At 38.2% G+C, this 23,143-nt stretch overlaps 1 protein-coding gene across 2 annotated transcripts in view; it reads left to right on the forward strand.

Moving 5' to 3' along the window:
* fam83b (family with sequence similarity 83 member B) overlaps positions 1-23,143 on the forward strand; it is a 58,129-nt gene that overhangs the window by 16,446 nt on the left and 18,540 nt on the right. For both annotated transcript variants that reach the window (XM_061956964.1, XM_061956892.1), the window contains exon 3: positions 5,468-5,632. In XM_061956964.1, the coding sequence (XP_061812948.1) occupies positions 5,468-5,632 (165 nt within the window). The remainder of the gene's footprint in view (positions 1-5,467; positions 5,633-23,143) is intronic.

Raw genomic sequence — 23,143 nt, forward strand, 5'->3', positions numbered from 1 at the left:
GACTCACAAATGGTCACCAGACAATTTGTACCGCGTTGCATGCAAATACATGGCAGCTGCACCCGCTCCCTAATTAACTCACAGCACCTTGAAGAACGGCCTTCGCTCTCCTCTTCATTAGAGTGCAATTAAAGTGGGAACAATGGTCTCATGTAGGGATGTCCGATAATGGCTTTTTGCCGATATCCGATATTTCGATATTGTCCAACTCTTTAATTACTGATACCGATATCAACCGATACCGATATCAACCGATACTGATATATACAGTCGTGTAATTAACACATTATTATGCCTAATTTGGACAACGAGATATGGTGAAGATAAGGTCCTTTTTTAAAATATCAATAAAATAAAATAAGATAAATAAAGTAAAAACATTTTCTTGAATAAAAAAGAAAGTAAAATATATATATATATATATATATATATATATATATATATATATATATATATATATATATATATATATATATATATATATATATAAAAACAGTTACATAGAAACTAGTAATTAATGAAAATGAGTAAAATTAACTGTTAAAGGTTAGTACTAATAGTGGACCAGCAGCACGCACAATCATGTGTGCTTACGGACTGTATCCCTTGCAGACTGTATTGATATATATTGATATATAATGTAGGAACCAGAATATTAATAACAGAAAGAAACAACCCTTTTGTGTGAATGAGTGTGAATGAGTGTAAATGGGGGAGGGAGGTTGTTTGGGTTGGTGCACTAATTGTAAGTGTATCTTGTGTTTTTTATGTTGATTTAATAAAAATAAATAAATAAACACGATACCAATAATAAAAAAAAACAATACCACTAATTTCCGATATTACATTTTAAAGCATTTATCGGCCGATAATACCGGCCTACATTTTTTGGGGGTCTTCTGACTTTTCCGCACATTTAGCCGAATTTCATGTTGATTGGGTAAACGTAATAAAAAAATAAAAAAAATATTTGTTTTGCTAAAATACATGAAATTGTAGGTTTTTTAGTACCGTATTTTTTGGAGTATAAGTCGCTCCGGAGTATAAGTCGCAACTGCCGAAAATGCATAATAAAGAAGGAAAAAAACTAGGGATGTCCGATAATGGCTTTTTGCCGATATCCGATATTCCGATATTGTCCAACTCTTTAATTACCGATACCGATATCAACCGATACCGATATCAACCGATACCGATATATACAGTCGTGGAATTAACACATTATTATACCTAATTTGATTTAATAAAAAAAAACAAAAAAAAACAACAACAAAAACGATACCGATAATAAAAAAAACGATACCGATAATTTCCGATATTACATTTTAAAGCATTTATCGGCCGATAATATCGGCAGGCCAATATTATCGGACATCTTTAGTCTCATGGGATGCCTGGTTTCTGTCAAATGCTTACATTTTCGTAAAGAATACAAGGACTGTCATGTCTAAAAAAAAAAAAAAAAAAATCGACCCTCAGTAACGGACGAGCTGAAAGAAAATGAGTCACCATCATCCAGCAAAGGCTACCTCAATAAATGCAGCCGGAGAACTGATTTGTGCTTTGTAACCAAATGCAACACTCCCAGCATTGACACAATACTTGCATTAAAGAGTCTACTGTGCTATGAAGTTTGAGTTTGAGTTTGAGTTTGAGTTTATTTCGAACATGCAAGTATGGAAAAAAAATTAAAAATAATTCCCCGAGAGGTGATATCAGATTAATATGGGTATGTAAAATATGTGAACTCCGAGCGTAACAAGCATTTATTAGGGTTACTTTTTCAAAAGCATTTTCACCCCATAAACAAGGATGAGTATTTTCCACCACTTATCTTGTTCAGGGTCACAGGACCTATGCAGATCCCAAATATAGATCAGCAGGTGGCAGAGGGTAAGAAAAATAGCTTTTGCATAATATTGCAAAACGAAACGCCAGATAATATGTCTTACCTTATACACACACCACAATAATACTTGTATGCTGAAGCACTGTACAATCCATCAAGCGGTGCGGCTTCATAGCTTACCAAAGTCGTACTAAAACATTTTAATAGATTTTTGAGCGCTGTGTGTAATGTTCTATATTTTCAATGGATCATAAAACGTTGGTGTTTTTTACTTGAGTCATATTGCAGTCTACACTTATCTTTTGTGTGTGACTGCCATCATATTGCAGTCTACATGTATCTCTTATGTTTGACTGTCATCTACTGGTCACACTAATCATTTCACCATGTACCAAATAAAATAGCTCCGAGGTCGGTAAGCAAAACCAGAATTATTCTTTACATTAGGCACACCAGGTTATAAGGCAGGCGCAGTGTCGAATTTTGAGAAAAAAAAAAAAAAATTTAAGTGCGCCTTATAGTCCGTAAAATACGGTGAATAATCACAGTGAAAAGTAAAACCACAGACCTTAAGCGTAAGATGTCCTGTAAACAATGACATTCAGTACTGTTGGGGTTATTTATCTGCAATTATTTACCTAAAGGAATAAAAATGTAAACAATAACATTGCTGCTACTCTATCAATTAAAATGTAACTAAGCGACTCATCGACAACAACACATTTATGTATTTGAATTTTTATAACCCTACGGCCCAAAACTGCCATTACATGTGTTCCTAATGTAAAATGATTGTTCAGTATGAAGGTTAGCAGTCTATTTCCCCAGGAAGTATTTAACATGTTTTTTAAAATTGCATTGTGTTTTTGATTGCAACATTGTTAGAATACAATACACATGTAAAATATACACACTTTTTCTTCAGACCTCTTTCGGTCCCATTGACTCCCATTATAACTGCTATTTTTAAACAGACTGTAATCTAGGTATATTACTATGCTCTTTTTCATGAAAATTAATTAAATCTCATTCTTGCCGATGGAAAAAAAACATGAAAATAATGTTTTGGTGCAATTACATTCCTCAATCACCAGATGATGCATAATCATCAGAGCTTTGATATGTGTAAATGAGTTAAACTGGCATTAAACTGCTGAAATGCATTAACAATGATTATGGGCAGTTATATATAACATGGCAGATCTTATGTGGACCCAAACTAAACCACATACAGCATGCTTTATCTCTCATTCTAGCTCTGTAGACACTGTAAACATATTATTGTTTGTGTCTATTTGACCTATTAAAGGCTGTAATCACCCATTCTCAAATATTCCACTCTGCAACTTATTTATAGATTTATTTTGCATTTTCATATTAAAAAAAACCCCCAAAAAAACAGTTTAACATAAGAAAAACACATTATAAAAACTTTATATCAATAGATGTATCTAAAGTTTTTAAAAGATAAAACAAAAATAATAAAAACATATTGCTGTCTTGTGTCGCTTTCATAAGCGAGTCCCTTTTGGATCCCAAGATTAAAAGTGGACAATCCGTCTTAAGGTTTCACAAGAATTGCATAATCAACGGTGATCATGTCAGCCCTAACTGTTACATACAGTGGGGGAAGGAGACGACACCACAAGGAGGATCAAGTCAACAGGTTTATTTCAATCTTTGATGAGTGTGTGGGAGGTGCATGCTACTCTAAGTGTGTGGTGCCAGACGATGTGCAGAATTAATAATGTAAATGTTACCAGGGTTGTTGTAAGTGCGTGTTAGATAAATCTTTCACTTGTCCAGAGGGACGAGGCAAATAGGTAGTCCGTGGGCAGGCAAGTGGTCGTGGGCTGGAGAGAGGTAACGAGGTCTGTGTCCAAGCAGAGGTCGAGGATCGAGAGAGGCGGTCCAGAATCCAGAGGGAAGTCGAGGTACACAACTCGAACACGGGGAAACAGGAAGGACACCGTGGAGAACACTAAGGACATGAGACACAGGACATAGAGGTAGCAAGGAGCGCAAGTACGCGGGAGGGGAAGCCAGAGACGGAACGGGATGCTTACTGCAAAGAGTTAGACTACGTTCCGGCGTAGGCTCCTTGGTTCTGCTAGTCTTTATACTGCTTGTTGTAATTAGTCCCAGGTGCCCTGATTGAAGATTGCCTGCAGCTTTGCTGTTGCGTCTCTTTGAGTGAGATGTTTATTCTGCTTAAAGGTGTCATATGTAGTAATGTGGCCAGAAATGGTACTGAAATCAGGGTCAAAATTCTGTAGTCCCCTCCCAGTCTCCATGACTGAGGTTGCCAGATACGCGGCCGAATCCGAATCCTACTCCAAGGAACTTCAAATGGCAATCGACAAGTCCTATGCTGTAGGTTTCTCTTGTTTACAAAGTAATTATGCCACATTTTACTGATGTCGAGTAACCAAATGTATTTGTAAAGTTACACAGCAATATTTTCGTTGGGAGTCGGGACAGATCGTTGGCATTACCCTGCTAAAACGTCTAATTTGACCATATGGATCACCATCGAAATAATTATATATGATTATTATATATTATGCATTGCATTTTCTTCCATGTACGCACATCACCATATTTCAGTGCAGAGTGCAATTCTATGAGCCAAACCATGTTACGCAAACACCATGTTAAGCTTTGTCAATAAGCATGTCAATACACAAAGTAGAAAATATATTTTGCCCTGTCAGCTGGATGGCTCACCGACATACAGTCTAACGGGCATATATTCCCCCGTCAGCCTGTATGCCGATGTGTCATTGACCAGGCTAGCATGCTAACTAAGCATTAAATTATCACTATAAGCATTTGTTGCACAAACAAGCTTTGTTAGACAAGATCATAGACTGTATTGGACAATAAAGTTTACATACAAAATTTCCATTTCCATCTATTACAAATAATAAGAAAACGCAAATGCCTTACTTACCTATCAAGGAGGAAATTAGCAAGTTTGGCGTCAGATGAAAAAATCTTCTCCGCCTTCAATCGTCTCCATCTTTCAAAGGCATCCCCAATACAAATCCTCGTTGTCTTCCTGACTTTGTCATGAATAAGTTGAGAATCGTAATGACGGCTTTTAGATTTACTCAGGTCTGACATGTTTAGTAACTTTACCGGTGGCAGGAGCTCGACGAAGGTGGCGGTGCGTAACTGGCAACCTGGATGTGACACACTCACGGACTTTGTAATTGGTCAAACGGTGGAGGGCGTGGCATCGCAATGAAAACAATAACAAATTTTCGGGGCTGTAAATCTACTTTTGAAATGAGCATATCCCGGCTGAACTACCGTTATCAGTTATAAAGGTATTCCAAAAGAACATGATTTAATAATGCTTTTTGACATATCAGGGCCATTTAATGATGACTTGACATGAAATTATTCACCTTTAAATTGATGACACATTAGTTGGATACTGTGTCGATGTGGATAAATAAAAGTCACCTGTCTTGGGTATCCCACTTCTGACACCATTCGTTACAAAACAGTGAGGTGTTGTTCCTCCAAACAGAATACACTAACAATTTGTATACACAATTGTATTCATGGAATAATGAATTGCTGACTATTTATCCCTTTTCCTACCCGCAGGTAATCGGCATTGTGATGGATATGTTCACCGATGTCGATATATTCAAAGAAGCAGTTGACGCATCCATACGAGGAATACCGGTCTACGTGCTTTTGAACGATTCCCACTTGAAACATTTCCTCACAACGGCTGAAAATCAAGATGTTAAAATTCAACAACTGAGGGTAAGTGCACTTTGGAGAGCGCCGGGCACCTGAGATGTACTGTATTGTTGTAATATTGATGTTATAATAGTCATTGTTGTGCTCATGTTTCCTTGTTGTTGTTGTTGAAACCTTGTTGCGATTAACTGTCCTGTCCCTCATATACTTAGTCCACTTGTTTCACCCACTTATGTTTTGGTCTCCAAAAGCATGTTTTAACTTCCTGATATAGGTTGACCTTGTCATTTGTTCTTTTCAGCTCCTCCTTGGCCAGTGGCCTTATTATTATTGTCAAGTGCCTTGAGGGGTTCAGCATGTAACCATTTTGAAGATACCTCGGTGCGCTTTGCTTGGAAATTAAAAAAATATTATCTTCTTTTTTTTTTCTTTTTTTTTGTCCTGTCCAGCTACTCAGGCAAATCCTATAGTTGATGTAGATGCCCATACCGGCTGTACAAATTTACTTTACAAAAGAGAAAGGTGGGAAACTTCTCTTGTTGCCTTATTTGTATTTGACTTTATTAAATGGATTTATATTATTAATTGGTTACAAATATGTGGCACACTGTAAACCCACACCAAACAAGATTTATTCAACAGGCATGTGAGCACCTTTTGAGCCCCGAAAGACAATTTTGAAAATCAAGACTACATTTCCTGCAATTGGGTGAATTTCTACACTCTATTTTACTTTTAGATTTATTTTCATTTACCAACCTTTTTGACACTTACATGTCCCTCGTAATGAACCACATACGTTTTTATTTTTATTTTTATTGTACATAATTTACTTACGGGCAGCACTGTGGATTAGGGGTTAGTGCGTCTGCCTCCCAATACGAAGGTGCTGAGTAGTCTGGGGTTCAATCCCAGGCTCGGGATCTTTCTGTGTGGAGTTTGCATGTTCTCCCCGTGACTGCGTGGGTTCCCTCCGGATACTCCGGCTTCCTCCCACCTCCAAAGACATGCTCCTGGGGATAGGTTGATTGGCAACACTAAATTGGCCCTAGTGTGTGAATGTGAGTGTGAATGTTGTCTGTCTATCTGTGTTGGCCCTGCGATGAGGTGGCGACTTGTCCAGGGTGTATCCCGCCTTCCGCCCGATTGTAGCTGAGATAGGCTCCAGCGCCCCCCGCAACCCTGAAGGGAAAAAGCGGTAGACAATGGATGGATGGATGGATGGATAATTTACTTACATAATTATCATTGAAAATGTAATGTAAAATTCTATAACAGACAACGTTTACCATTTGGCAACTCTATCCTGTAGCCACGCCCCCTCGGGTAACACACCTCCGGTGTTGTGACCCGTGTTAACATCCGTCGCGTCAAAAATATACCCTCTCGCTGGCTACTAATACATACTCTGGAATAGGGTTGTCCTGATACCAATATTTTTGTACCGGTACCAAAATGTATTTCGATACGTATCCAAATAAAGGGGACCTCGAAAAAATTTCATTATTTGCTTTATTTTAACAAAAAAATATTACGGTACATTAAACATATGTTTCTTATTATAAAATAAAATAGTGAACATACAAGACAACTTGTCTTTTATTAGTAAGTAAGCAAAAATGGCTCCTAATTTGTCTGCTGACATATGCAGTAACATATTGTGTCATTTATCATTCTATTATTTTGTCAACATTATGAGGGACAAACTGTAAAAATGAATTATTAACCCACTTTTAATTTACTGTTAATATCAGCTTACTTTCCGTTCCAACATGTTCTATCTACACTTCTGTTAAAATGTAATAATCACTTATTCTTCTGTTGTTTAGATGCTTTACATTAGTTTTGGATGATACCACAAATTTAGGTATTGATCCGATACCAAGTAGTTACAGGATCATACTCAAAGTCCTCATGTGTCAAGGGACGTATTTCCTGAGTTTACAAACATAATCTGAATTTAAAAAAAAGGACGATAAAAAACATTGATGTAATCATAGTAGTATGGACTAGATACATTATTGTACTTGGTATCATTACAGTGGCTGTCAGGTGTAGATCCTCCCATGGCATTTGTTTATATTCAGGTGCTCTAGCTTTTGTTAGCAGTGACACCGCTGTATCCTCCCACGGTGTGTAGTGAAGCATGTTTAGATGTCCCTCGTCCTGTAGGGATGAAACTTGTAAGAAACTTACTTTATTTGTAGCCATGGAGGTGAGGATTAGTGATTTAGAAGTAGCTAAAACACTGCAGACTGGGGATGGTCGTTAGCCACTAGCTAGCTAGCTAGCCATGTCTTAAAGCACCTCTTCCTGAACGGAACTTACATTACTTGAGAAAACATTGGCGTGTTGGATTTTGAGTGTAATTTCCATGTGTTTTGGTTAATTGTCGAGATAACTGAATTGTGGCCACAGACCAGCTCGCGAACACTAGCTTAGCAGGCTGCTGTTATGATAGCGCATTTGGCTAGCACCTCTAGCTATTAATAACACTTAGCAGCCGACAAACAAACTGTTGCGCAGCGTATGTTTTTCTCATTTAAATGCTTATTTGTTTTAATTATACGTTTGTCGGTCATTTTAAGGTAAAACCAACTGTCCTGTGTCTTTGCTTTGTCTTTTGATTTGTGCTAGTTTAGATACTTAGCACGCAGTTAGTTGTACGACACAAAGCCAAACACCACAGACCACAGGTCATTTTGTAGCTTTTATAATAAAAATGTTGGTGAGAAGATGACTTAAATGGTAATCCCGCAAAGCGAAAACGATAAACGAGATTATTATATTTGTAGTATACGTCCGCGTTTCACAGGAGCGATACTTGGTACGAAGAACTTAGACCAGGGGTCTGCAACCTTTACTATCAAAGGATACATTTTGTTGCCTCTTTTACTTAGGAAAAATTGCGCAAAACGTAACACAGCATATACACTTTTAAAAGTTTTCATCTTTTTGATTTTACAGGAAACTAATCTGTCTATGTAAAATGTAATGGCGAAGTTGGTAGAGTGGCCGTGCCAGCAATCGGAGGGTTGCTGGTTACTGGGGTTCAATCCCCACCTTCTACCATCGTAGTCACGTCCGTTGTGTCCTTGGGCAAGACCCTTCACCCTTGCTCCTGATGGCTGCTGGTTAGCGCCTTGCATGGCAGCTCCTGCCATCAGTGTGTGAATGGGTGAATGTGGAAATAGTGTCAAAGCGCTTTGAGTACCTTGAAGGTAGAAAAGTGCTATACAAGTATAACCCATTTATCATTTATCATTTATTCCTGAGGGCGTTTCAGTGTTATAACTTCACCTTTATCGTCAGTTTTTAGGCCAAAATGCGTCCGTTCTCCCTTTTCTGTCCACACTCTGTGTCTGCTGGTAAGTAATCCGTGATTGTGCGCTGCCGAACACGCTCCTCTGCTCGTAAAACCAGCAATGTCACGACGTGACGACGCGCCGTCATGCCAGAGTATAGCACCGTTTTTGATTCATTAGTACCGCGATACTATACTAGTACCGGTGTACAACCCTACTCTAGAACTACGCCTGATTTGGAACCAACAGTGTTCTGATTGTAACCATTCAAATATGATTAGCAGCAAAGTAGAAAGCCGTCAACGTTGTGGCTCCGAGGGCGAACGCCGGCGACAACAACAAGTAAGCCAGCTGCATGATGCTAACTATGCTAACTAGCGAGCTTGATTCAACGCCCCTGATCGTCATGCAATCCAGTGCGGCGATTAGGCAGGAGAAACAGCGAGCGTTCAACAAATTTTGTTTGAATCTAATTTTTTGGGGATATTTCATTAAAAGGAGTAATAATTTGATGCAAAAATTCATGTTTAAAAACGTACATTTCCATTTCACATACCTGATTCAAAACAGGCCACAGGTAAACATTAGAACGTTGGTCTCACTATCGAAAAATACTATTCGATATTCTTATAGTTAATTAAGCAGGCAAGCCCAAGGTCCCAAGGAAACATAGCCAAACTTAGACTTAGACCAGGGGTCGGCAACCCAAAATGTTGAAAGAGCCATATTGGACCAAAATTACAAAAACAAATCTGTCTGGAGCCGCAAAAAATTAAAAGCCATATTACATACAGATAGTGTGTCATGAGATATAAATTGAATTAAGATGACTTAAAGGAAACTAAATGAGCTCAAATATAGCTACAAATGAGGCATAATGATACAATATGTACATATAGCTAGCCTAAATAGCATGTTAGCATCGATTAGCTTGCAGTCATGCAGTGCCCAAATATGTCTGATTAGCACTCCAACAAGTCAATAACATCAACAAAACTCACCTTTGTACATTCACACAGCATAAGACGTTTGCTGGACAAAATGAGACAGAAAAAGAAGTGGCATAAAACACGTCCTAGAAAGTCGGGAGAAAGTTATACATGTAAACAAACTACGGTGAGTTCAAGGACCGCCAAAATGAGTAGGACAAAACGGCACTCGCCAAATACTCGAATCAGTGAAGCATGTTTAATACAAACAGTGTACTTTATAACAAATAGGGAGGTTTGTGTCATGTTTGTCCTCCTACAGCAGGGGTCGGCAACCCGCGGCTCTGGAGCCGCATGCAGCTCTTTAGCGCCGCCCTAGTGGCTCTCTGGAGCCTTTTCAGAAATGTATGAAAAATGGAAAAAGATGAGGGGAAAACAATCAATTTTTTGTTTTAATATGGTTTCTGTAGGAGGACAAACATGACACAAACCTCCCTAATTGTTATAAAGCACACTGTTTATATTAAACATGCTTCACTGATTCGAGTATTTGGCGAGCGCAGTTTTGTCCTACTAATTTTGGCAGTCCTTGAACTCACCGTAGTTTGTTTACATGTATAACTTTCTAGGACGTGTTTTATGCCACTTCTTTTTCTGTCTCATTTTGTCCACCAAACCTTTAAGGTTGTGCATGAAAGGTGAGTTTTGTTGATGTTATTGACTTGTTGGAGTGCTAATCAGACATATTTGGTCACTGCATGACTGCAAGCTAATCGATGCTAACATGCTGTTTAGGCTAGCTATATGTACATATTGCACCATAATGCCTCATTTGTAGCTATATTTGAGGTCATTTTGTTTCCTTTAAGTTATCTTAATTCAATTTATATCTCATGACACACTATCTGTATGTAATATGGCTTTTAATTTTTTTGCGGCTCCAGACAGATTATTTTTTTGTATTTTTGGTCCAATATGGCTCTTTCAACATTTGGGGTTGCCGACCCTTGTCCTACAGAAACCATATTAACACAAAAAATATATTTTTTCCCCTCATCTTTTTCCATTTTTCATACATTTTTTAAAAAGCTCCAGAGAGCCACTAGGGCGGCGCTATGCGGCTCTAGAGCCGCGGGTTGCCGACCCCCAACTTAGACAAACTTTATTGATCCACAAGAGAAATTGTACCATGAATTGATTAACGTTGACCTCGACTTAAACAAGTTGAAAAACGTATTCGGGTGTTACCATTTAGTGGTCAACTGTACGGAATATGTACTGTACTGTGCAATCTACTAATAAAAGTCTCAATCAATCAATCAATCAATCAATCAATCAATCAATCACACAGTCGCTCAGTTACAAAGGATGGAAAGGATAAGGACGGAAAGGATGATGCACACAAGGGCACAAAAAGAGGGTGAAAACAAAAGGTATAAAGTAGACTAAAAATGTACCATAGTAGCAATATAAAATATAACATATGTAATATTTACATAAACTATTTACAGTATTTAATATATACTGGTACATTATATTATCATATTATATTATATTTTTATATAATATATACAATATATAACAAATCCCAATTACCATGTACAATATTACAGTATATGTAACAGCTGCAGCAAAAAAAAAGAAAAAAAGAGCAGCATAAAATAGAGAAGAAAATATACATTATAAACAAAGAGAGGTAGCTAATATAGAAGCGGTCAGGTAATAGACAGATATCATCTATTGCTGTATGGCGGTGATTATACAGACAAATGAGTACTCACAAAAGTGGGGGCGACTCCAGGAAAAAGGCGCAACGACAGCTCATGAGGAGTCCAAGACCACTGAGAGACGCTTAGGGCCTGATTTACTATTAAACATCGTGTGCAACATAAAAAACTGCGTGTACTATTAGTGGGCGTGTTGCGTGCGATTGCTTGTGTTATTTTAACTGGTGCAGACCGCCTTATTCCAAAAAAAGGATTTTGCCTGTATCTTTTATCACTCTCAGTCATTTACTGCACATTCACGTTATCATGCTCCTACCTGTGGGGGTTTGCTGTCAAACAGGCAGTAGACACGTACCACTTCTTAGGCACGTTTTAGAAACAGTCCTGCAGGGCATCCTCAAGGATACTCACTTTTTGTGTGTGCTGCAGATGCGACTAAATGGGAGAGAGCCTGCACTTATTGCGCTCAAGATGCAAAACAATGCATACTTTAGGGATATTTTTTTTCACATGGGACATAAGTTAATATATATTCTAAATGAATATGCGAACGCTATTGAAAAAACGCATCGATTGAATTTGTTTTAATCAGCCCCTTAAGTCACCCAGCATTCATCGATAAAATTATACAAGGATGGAAATATAGACGATATGTCAATATTTTTTATTTCTGACAGACCGTGCGAACAGTCAGTAATGGGAATTCCGCCTCTTTTGGCTCGGCTCATTAAAAAGACTCTCAAGTGGCTCCTCAGATTTTTTATCACTAACCGTATTTTGCGTACCATAGAGCGCACCGGATTATAAGGCGCACTGCCGATGAATGGTCTATTTTTGATCGCACCGTGTTATAGGGCGCATTAACGGAGTCATATTTTTTATTTTAATTTTTTCTAAATGTGAAACACTTCCTTGTGGTCTACACAACATGTAATGGTGGTTCTTTGGTCAAATTTTTGCATAAATTATGTTTTACAGATCATCTTCAATCTGCTTTCTGACAATCGCTTCCGGATGCGCCGTTTTTTTTCTTATTTACGTGGCTCACCCCCGTCATCTTTGTTGTAGCGGTGTAGCGTGCAAGGACGGGGGTGGAAGAAGTGTCAAAAGATGAAGCTAACTGACATTCAGACTTTACTTAGATCAATAACGGAGCAGCATCTCCTCATCCGGAAACAACAACACTGGAAATGTGTCCCGTGAAAAACCGTCCGACCGGAACTCTTTAATAACTAAAGTTCCTTGGGTGAATAATGTCAACTCACTACACCGGTATGTTTTAGCAATTTCATGGCGAGTTTACTGACAGTAAGAACTTTACACTACTTTATATTAGAAATGGCAACAGTGGAGGATGAATGTCCCATTACAAGAAGATAGAGAAAAAGAAGAAGATTATTGACTACGGTGTCGGCACCGACTACAAAGGCGGACGCGCGCAATTTTTCAGGATAATATGTCTTACCTTATACACACACCATAATAATACTCGTATTTTGAAGCACATCAAGGGGTGCGGCTTCATAGCTTACCAAAGTCGTACTAAAACATTTTGATAGATTTTTGAGCGCCGTGTGTAATGTTCTATATTTTCAATGGAACATATAAAATGTTGGTGTTGTTTACTTGTGTCATATTGCCATCATAGTGCAGTCTACACGTGTCTCTTATGTTTGACTGCCATCTACTGGTCACACTTATCATTTCACCATGTACCAAATAAAATTGCTTCGAGGTCGGTAAGCAAAACCAGAATTAATCCGTACATTAGGCGCGCCGGGTTATAAGGTGCAATGTTGAGTTTTGAGAAAATCAGAAACCGGAAAATACGGTAAATTGATTTTTTACCAAATTAGGTGTAAAATGAATGACACATGTAAAACAAACATAAATTATAACATGCATGCCCATCAAAGAGTCCTACCCGGCATGCCTTTTGGACCAACCCGGCATGCCCATTGGACCAACCCGGCATGCCCGATGGACTCTTTGGGCATGCCTGGTTGGTCCAATGGGCATGCAGGGTTGGTCCATTATTTTGGTTTTCAGCACAAAGTGTCTCTCTCACGCTCTCGCCCCAGATCCAACCAACTCTCCCCTCCCCGGCTGCTGCTTAAACAGAGCGACAGGTGATTAGATAATAAGGCCCATCTGGGCCATCTACGCACCTGTCGCTGACTTCGAGGCCGGTCCTGGCACACCCTGTTCCGCTGCAGGCCCGCAGGCCACGCCCCCCTCCACACATGTGTATATTACTTATATGGCTTTATTAATACACTTAGCATATACATAAATGCATTTTAAATAAACATTTTTTAATTTGTTTTGTTGGGGTAATAACCTTTTGTAAAAACTGGCTCAGAGAGCTCTGGGTCGTAGATCTGCCAGGTGGCTGTGGTGGTGATGTACTGGCTGATGCTACAGACAAAATAATGTCTGCCTTCTACCAATCAGCCTTTTCATATCAAAGAATGGAATGGTTTTCCAGACAATCTAAAGAACAACTGTAGTTTTCACATCTTCTCACAAGCAGTCAAAGACTGGCTTTTAGACCACCAGTCCTGCTCACATTAGCAATACCAGGCAGCTTACTTGCCAACCTTGAGACCTCTGATTTCGGGAGGTGGGGGTTGGGGGGGTGGGGAGGCATGGTTGGGGGTGGGGCGGGGGGCGCGGTTGGGGCCGGGGGCGTGGTTGGGGGCGTGGTTAAGAGGGGAGGAGTATATTTACAGCTAGAATTCACTAAGTCAAGTATTGCATATATATATATATATATATATATATATATATATATATATATATATATTGAGTGTCACAACATTGCTGTTTACGGCAGACGAACTGCTTTACGGTAGACGAAAATGTGACTGCTGTTGTTGTGTGTTGTTACCGTGCTGGGAGGACGTTAATGAAACTGCCTAACAATAAACAGAAATACCATGGTCCGTAAACCAGGCACGGGTAGATTTTGCGCTGTGTGCAGGCGCCAAGTCCTGTTGGAACTTGAAATCTCCATCTCCATAGAGCAGGTCAGCAGCAGGAAGCATGAAGTGCTCTAAAACTTGCTGGTAGACGGCTGCGTTGACCCTGGATCTCAGGAAACAGAGTGGACCGACACCAGCAGATGACATGGCACCCCAAACCATCACTGATGGTGGAAACTTTACACTAGACTTCAGGCAACGTGGATCCTGTGCCTCTCCTGTCTTCCTCCAGACTCTGGGACCTCGATTTCCAAAGGAAATGCAAAATTTGCTTTCGTCAGAAAACATGACTTTGGACCACTCAGCAGCAGTCCAGCTGGTGTCGGTCCACTCTGTTTCCTGAGATCCAGGGTCAACGCAGCCGTCTACCAGCAAGTTTTAGAGCACTTCATGCTTCCTGCTGCTGACCTGCTCTATGGAGATGGAGATTTCAAGTTCCAACAGGACTTGGCGCCTGCACACAGCGCAAAATCTACCCGTGCCTGGTTTACGGACCATGGTATTTCTGTTCTAAATTGGCCCGCCAACTCCCCTGACCTTAGCCCCATAGAAAATCTGTGGGGTATTGTGAAAAGGAAGATGCAGAATGCCAGACCCAAAAACGCAGAAGAGTTGAAGGCCACTATCAGAGCAACCTGGGCTCTCATAACACCTCAGCAGTGCCAGAAACTCATCGACTCCATGCCACGCCGCATTAACGCAGTAATTGAGGCAAAAGGAGCTCCAACCAAGTATTGAGTATTGTACATGCTCATATTTTTCATTTTCATACTTTTCAGTAGGCCAACATTTCTAAAAATCCCTTTTTTGTATTAGCCTTACACAATATTCTAATTTTGTGACACACGGAATTTTGGATTTTCATTTGTTGCCACTTCAAATCATCAAAATTAAATGAAATAAACATTTGAATGCATCAGTCTGTGTGCAATGAATAAATATAATGTACAAGTTACACCTTTTGAATGCAATTACTGAAATAAATCAAGTTTTTCAAAATATTCTAATTTACTGGCTTTTACCTGTATATATATATATATATATATATATATATATATGTCTTAATAAGGTTATCCAAAAAATAGTGCTCGATACCGTAGTAGAGCGCAATATATGTATGTGTGGGAAATCACAAGACTATTTCATCTCTACAGGCCTGTTTCATGAGGGGGGGTACCCTCAATCATCAGGAGATTTTAATGGGAGCATTCGCATACCATGGTTTATATAGGGCACAGAGTGGGTGGGTACAGGCTGGCCTAGGGGCGTGGTGATTGGCTCATGTGTTACCTAGGAGGTGTTTCCGTCTATGGCGGCATGTTGTTACAATTTCGCTGCGCTTGTTGAGGGATGACAGGTCTGGACGGTAAATAATAAACAGTTTCTCTTTCAAGCATAGGTTGCATCTTTTATTACCACTATTGTAAGGTGTGCTGGATGCAAGAATTTGCCATGTTATTGAATATTCAACATTATTGTCTTTGAGGTCCCAAATGTGTTTGCTGAGTTCTGTGGTATTTCGCAGGTTTTTGTTCCTGAAAGAAGCCTTGTGATTGTTCCATCTGGTTTTGAATTCTCCCTCGGTTAATCCTACATATGTGTCGGATGTGTTAATGTCCTTGCGTATTACCTTAGATTGGTAGACAACTGATGTTATATATATATATATATATATATATATATATATATATATATATATATATATATATATATATATATATATATATATATATACTAGGGATGTCCGATAATGGGTTTTTGCCGATATCCGATATTACGATATTGTCCAACTCTTTGATTACCGATACCGATATCAACCGATACCGATATCAACAGATATATGTAGTCGTGGAATTAACACATTATTATGCCTAATTTGGACAACCAGGTATGGTGAAGATAAGGTACTTTAAAAAAAAATTAATACAATAAGATAATTGAATTAAAAACATTTTCTTGAATAAAAAAGAAAGTAAAACATTATAAAAACCGTTACATATAAACTAGTAATTAATGAAAATTAGTAAAATTAACTGTTAAAGGTTAGTACTATTAGTGGACCAGCAGCACGCACAATCATGTGTGCTTATGGACTGTATCCCTTGCAGACTGTATTGATCTATATTGATATATAATGTAGGAACTAGAATATTAATAACAGAAAGAAACAACCCTTTTTTGTGAATGAGTGTAAATGGGGGAGGAAGTTTTTTGGGTTGGTGCACTAATTGTAAGTGTATCTTGTGTTTTTTATGTTGATTTAATAAAAATAAAAAAACGATACCGATAATAAAAAAAACGATACCGATAATTTCCGATATTACATTTTAACGCATTTATTTAACGATATTATCGGACATCCCTAATACATACATATATATATATATATATATATATATATATATATATATATATATATATATATATATATATATATTCCTTGCGCACTAATTGACTGAAAGAGCGCGCACTTTGCCGATGATGTCACGTTATTGATGGGAAAATGCATTTTTAGACAATATGATTTGCCTGAGCGACTAGGAAACACCGAGAGTAACAAGCGGTATAAAATGGATTACAAAGGAGAGATTTTTTTTTTAAACTATAATTAAAAAAAAAAAAATATATATATATATATTTTTTTTTTTTTAAACTTGGGACTTGGGCCAGATTTTGGACGCTGGCAGGTCGTATCTGTAGTTTGGGGACCCTTGTCCTATATGCTTACTGTCAGCTAATACAATACAATGTGAACTATCTCAGGCAGTAATTGTCTACGAAATTAATATTCTTGTTTAAACGGTGATTAAAATGAAAATGCACATGTAGAATATACAGTGAATGCAATGTTGTTTAAAATGACTACTTACTTGTGGAGTAACAATGTCTACACGAGGAGTGTAGAAGAGAGAGACGCTGTTTTCGATGGGTATTTTATCCGAGGAAAATATTTGAAATATTTGCCTTTGTGCACATGCGGTGGGTCGCGGTAGGTTGGCGAAAACGATAGAAACCTGGCTTTCTCCATCGCGAGCCGGCTCCCGTCGTTCACTTAAAAGAGTTTGCGACCAACTCATCACTACAGCAGATGTGTTTTACTGTATCAGTTTGCACGTACTTATCAGAAGTGCCAAATAAAACGCTATATAGTGCTAAAAAACGGTGATGAGAGTTGATAAATCACACTGCGTGTGCTGCGTAATTGTATTTGCATATTCTCCTACCAGCATTGTGGCCGTCTTGATGATCAGCACATATTTTTCATAATAACGAAGACAGATGCAAAATGACTATGCTCACTTAACAGAAGCGTTTAGTAGATCAGCTTTGCGTGTGGTATCAAGTTTGCACGTGTTTTAGTACGCGCAAACCTTTAGTAAATCAGCCCCTTTCAGTGATGCTATGAATCGTTGAGAATAATTTGTGTAACTAATTAAAACTATATGATGTGAAGCTAACTCAAATATTATTATATTAATAGTAATATCTAAGGCTAGTTCCTCCTTTCTAAGAGTTTGACCTTTGTGCTACATTTAAAACACTTGGGATTACACGGAGTTAGCCTTTTTACTGATTAGAAGCGAACAAAACACAATTTCTTCCAAATAAAACACAATGTCTTCAAAACATAATCATCAGTGTTCTCCTAATGCAGGGGTCGGCAACCCAAAATGTTGAAAGAGCCATATTGGACCAAAAATACAAAAAAAAAAAATCAGGCTGGAGCCGCAAAACAATGTAAAGCCTTATGTAAGTGTTATAATGAAGGCAACACATTATGTAAGTGTCTATATTAGCTATATTAGCCTACTATCAAAATGACTGTGTCGCAGGCTGATGCAAATCTTCATTGACAGAAATGTTGAAATGTAATATTTATTCCACACATTTTTACAACATTGGAAAACATTACTAAAACGGAGACTTTTCAGAAGGTTGATAACTCTTGGAAATGGTAAAGATGTCTGTGTTCAAGAAACAGAAACTACAAATAAAATTACCTCAATTATACCTAAAATACGAGGCATAATGATGCATTATGTACATACGGCTAGCATAAATAGCATGTTAGCATCGATTAGCTTGCAGTTATGCAGTGACCAAATATTTCTGATTAGCACTCCACACAAGTCAGTAACGTCAACAAAGCTCACTTTTGTGGATTCACGCACAGCCTAAAACGTTTGATGGACAAATGGAGACAAAGAAGGTTTGGCATAAAACTTGTCTTTCAGTGGCAGCATCAAGGAAGGTTGTACATGTAAACAAACCACGGTGCGTTCAAGGACTTCCGAAATACTCTCAGTGAAGCATGTTTAATGTAAACAGTGGGATTTCTAACAATTAGGAAGGTTTGTGTCATGTTTGTCCTACAAAAACCATACTAAAACAAAACTTTTTCCATTTTCACACATTTTTGGAAAAGCTCCAGGAAGCCACTAGGGCGGCGCTAAAGATCCCCTTATTGCTAGAAAGCCGCTCAGTTTGTATCATCACAGTTCAAAACTACATAGAGATAATTTAAGCTTATATTTGCTACAATGTTTGAACAATTTGTACTGGGAAGTCAGACTTTTTAAAAGTGTTTGGAAGTGAAGGTCGCCAACACGTGTTCAACATTGCACCACTAAGCCATTAACAGCAGGATGTTTTTAATGTAAGTGACGCCAAAAACGGCCATGAAATATTCCAAGCATAGCTCAATGGCAGCAGATAATAAGTTAATTTAAGTTAAAGTACCAATGATTGTCACACACACACTAGGTGTGGCGAAATTATTCTCTGCATTTGACCCATCACCCTTGATCACCCCCTGGGAGGTGAGGGGGGGAGTGGGCAGCAGCGGTGGCCGCTCCCGGGAATCATTTTTGGTGATTTAACCCCCAATTCCAACCCTTGATGCTGAGTGCCAAGCAGAGAGGTAATGGGTCTCATTTTTATAGTCTTTGGTATGACTCGGCTGGGGTTTGAACTCACAACCTACCGATCTCAGGGCGGACACTCTAACCACTAAGGCACGTTGCAACATTCTTGTATGAGTGGCATAATGCAGCCCGCATGCAGAAGTTGTAGAACATTCTGTACGAGCACCAAGGCCGAAATAATGGCGTGTTTGTGAAATGATCCCATCCATCCTATTCTCTATCTTCGCCCTGATATTGCTGATTTCAGATGGAAAATAGTCTCCTCCGCATGACGTGCTTTGACATTTCAGATAACACCACAATTGCTCTCCTGCACAGAAAGGAGACTCTGCATTCTCATTTTCTTTTTTTATTTAACCGATACGATATTGAGTAAAACAGAGTTGAGAACAATATTTTAGCAAAGCAACATTAAATGGGTTATACTTGTATCGCACTTTTCTACCTTCAAGGTACTCAAAGCGCTTTGACACTAATTCCACAGTCACCCATTCACACACTGATGGCACGGCCGCTCTACCAACCGAGCCACACCGTCCCATGTCTTCAACATGTCAGCAAAATAAACACCATATCAGTTGTCAAATAAAACTCTATAATGACTTGTACCTTACATGCTCTAATTATAGTCACTGTGTTTATTTACACACTAAGAAGGTTGGGGCGTTAACTGGATGCTAGGCTAGTATTTCCGAAAAGTTATTACAGTCATCTTTCACAAAATCGCACTTCATATATTGCGGTTTCACCACATTTTTTTTTCTTACAGCATATTCTACCATTTTTTTTGGTCGTAACAATTGCTAGATCAAATATCAATACTACAGTACTATTGGCCATCAGGGGAGACCAAACCAATCAGAGAGCATGCTGTTCAGTATCATGGCCACTGATTGGCTTAGCCTCAGGCAGCATTACTACCGTATTTTTCGGACTATAAGTCGCAGTTTTTTTCATAGTTTGGTCGGGGACTGCGACTTATACTCAGGAGCGACTTATGTGTGAAATTATTAACACATTACCGTAAAATATCAAATAATATTGTTTGGCTCATTCACGTAAGAGACTAGACCAGTGGTTCTTAACCTGGGTTCGATCGAACCCTAAGGGTTTGGCGGAGGTCAAGACACACCCGACTCAACGTGTAAATAAAAACTTCTCCCTATCGGCGTATTACGGTTACGGTAACAGCAGAAATCAGACTGATTTGTAGGTGTGAAATTTGTTGTGAGTTTATGCCATACTTGCCAACCCTTCCGAATTTTCCGGGAGACTCCCGAAATTCAGCGCCTCTCCCGAAAACCTCCCGGGACAAATATTCTCCCGAAAATCTCCCGATTTGCAGACCTGAGTGAGGATAGCCTTTTTTCACGACGGGAGGACAACAGGATGACAAGAACTAAATCATCCAGACTCGAGATAAATTGTATTATTATGTTTATCTTACCTAAAAATAAATATATTTATTAATAAAAAAAAAAAAAATAAAAAAAAAAAATTGTTTTACTATATTTAGCTAAAAACATCAAAATTAATTGTATTTTTAAATGTATTTTTTCTGACTCCTTATTACATCCAGCCATAGAATTATACATTAAAATAAACATATTTGAAATAATTAATTTTAAATTATCATAATAATTCATTTAAAATGACCATATTTAATTATTAAGATAATTGCTTGTTTATCAACAACTTTAGCATTTTATTCATTACATTTTGAAGCTCTCAGAAGCCAAGTTATCTTATATTCCTTAGTATTTATTTATGCAAGTTTGAAGTATCAATTATCTAAACACAGTTTTGTTTGCATATTTTCAGGATGTAGATATATATATATATATATATATATATATATATATATATATATATATATATATATATATATATATATATATATATATATATATATATATATATATATATATATGAAATACTTCACTTGGTGAATTCTAGCTGTCAATATACTCCTCCCCTCTTAACCACGCCCCCAACCACGCCCAGCCCCACTCCTGACCACGCCCTGCGCCCCCCACCTCCCGAAATCGGAGGTTTCAAGGTTGGCAAGTATGGTTTATGCACTGTGTTGGTTTTGTTCTTTGAACAAGGTGATGTTCATGCACGGTTCAAACATGGTAACACTTTAGTATGGGGAACATATTCACCATTAATTAGTTGCTTATTAACATGCAAATTAGTAACATATTGGCTCTTAACTAGTTATTATTAAGTACTTATTAATGCCTTATTCGGCATGGCCTTATTATAACCCTAACCCTCTAACCCTGGCCCCAGAGGTGGGACCAAGTCATTGCTTTGCAAGTCACAAGTAAGTCTCAAGCCTTTGCCCTCAAGTCTCGAGTCAAGTCCCGAGTCAAGACAGGGCAAGTCCGAGTCAAGTCCAAAGTCAAGACTGGAAAGTCTCAAGTCAAGTCCCAAGTCCTGCATTTTGAGTTTCGAGTCCTTTCAAGTCGTTTAACCACAGACTAATATATTTACACAGATTGTGTATGCTTTTAAATTGCTGTATTTATTTATTAAAACAAGTGCATTTGAAATTGCAGGGAAAAAGATAGTGCTGACATTGCACTTCAAAATAGCACTATTAACCAGTCATTTTAAACATGTAACTCATTCCTTTACAGAATAAACACATTTGAAAAAAACAAGTGCAACTGTACTTATTTGCACAAAAGTGTTAACATTGTATTTCCATGGCATATTGCATTGTAACTAGTTCCACAGCAGTTTCTATCCTGTTCTTACCTTATCTCATTGATCTCATCTCATACTGTATGTGTGTTTATGTGTGCGTACACATGAAAAACATAACAAATATATGAACATAACAATGAACAGAGTTGTACTTTTTAGATGTCAGGACCCTATGCAATATGTACACATATTCTTAATATAGTATACATTTTAACTGACCTTTATTTGACTATGTTTGTCTTTTTGTAGGTGGCTAAAAAACGCGGTGCTGCTGACTGCCGTCTAACGTTACGTTACTGTGTGTGATATATTGACTAATGTAATGTTACTGTGTGTGATACATTGACTAACGTAATGTTACTGTGTGTGATACATTGACTAACGTAATGTTACTGTGTGTGATACATTGACTAACGTTACGTTATGTGTAGGTACCTCATGCAACCCTGCTTAAAAAAAAATCACTTGACAAAAAGTATCAATAAGGTAGCAAACTGCAGTGGACGCAACATATTGCCGTGTTTGCAATGACGTTATAACCATAGACATCTTATAAGTAGACGCAGCATTGGTTGCTGTGACGTGAGCAATTTGCCCGCCATCTTGAAGTGCTGATGAGGAGCCGGCGAGCAGCCTAAACTGACAGTTGAAAGGTAGAAAACAAAGATGCCGGTGTTCAGCGTTTTCCTGCTCAAATGAGCGGACTGTTGAAAATAGGAATCGGGGGATTACTTTTCACAAGTAAGATTTAACATTAACGTACTATTGGTTGTATCTTATGAAAATAATATTACCACAGAGTTGAGAAGGATCAAAGATCTTCAATATTTGTATGTGATCATCACAAAGAAATCTTCTGGGGGAGGATGACGCCTCTACAGGGGTTTGGTTTACAAACTTTCAGCCCCACCTAAAACAAAATTCACCAGCCGCCACTGATTATGATACATTCTCATTTTAGGCAAAGTATAAGACAATACTTTCTTAAC

Source organism: Nerophis lumbriciformis, linkage group LG02, assembly GCF_033978685.3.
Source record: "Nerophis lumbriciformis linkage group LG02, RoL_Nlum_v2.1, whole genome shotgun sequence".
In the NCBI taxonomy this organism is placed as follows: domain Eukaryota; kingdom Metazoa; phylum Chordata; class Actinopteri; order Syngnathiformes; family Syngnathidae; genus Nerophis; species Nerophis lumbriciformis.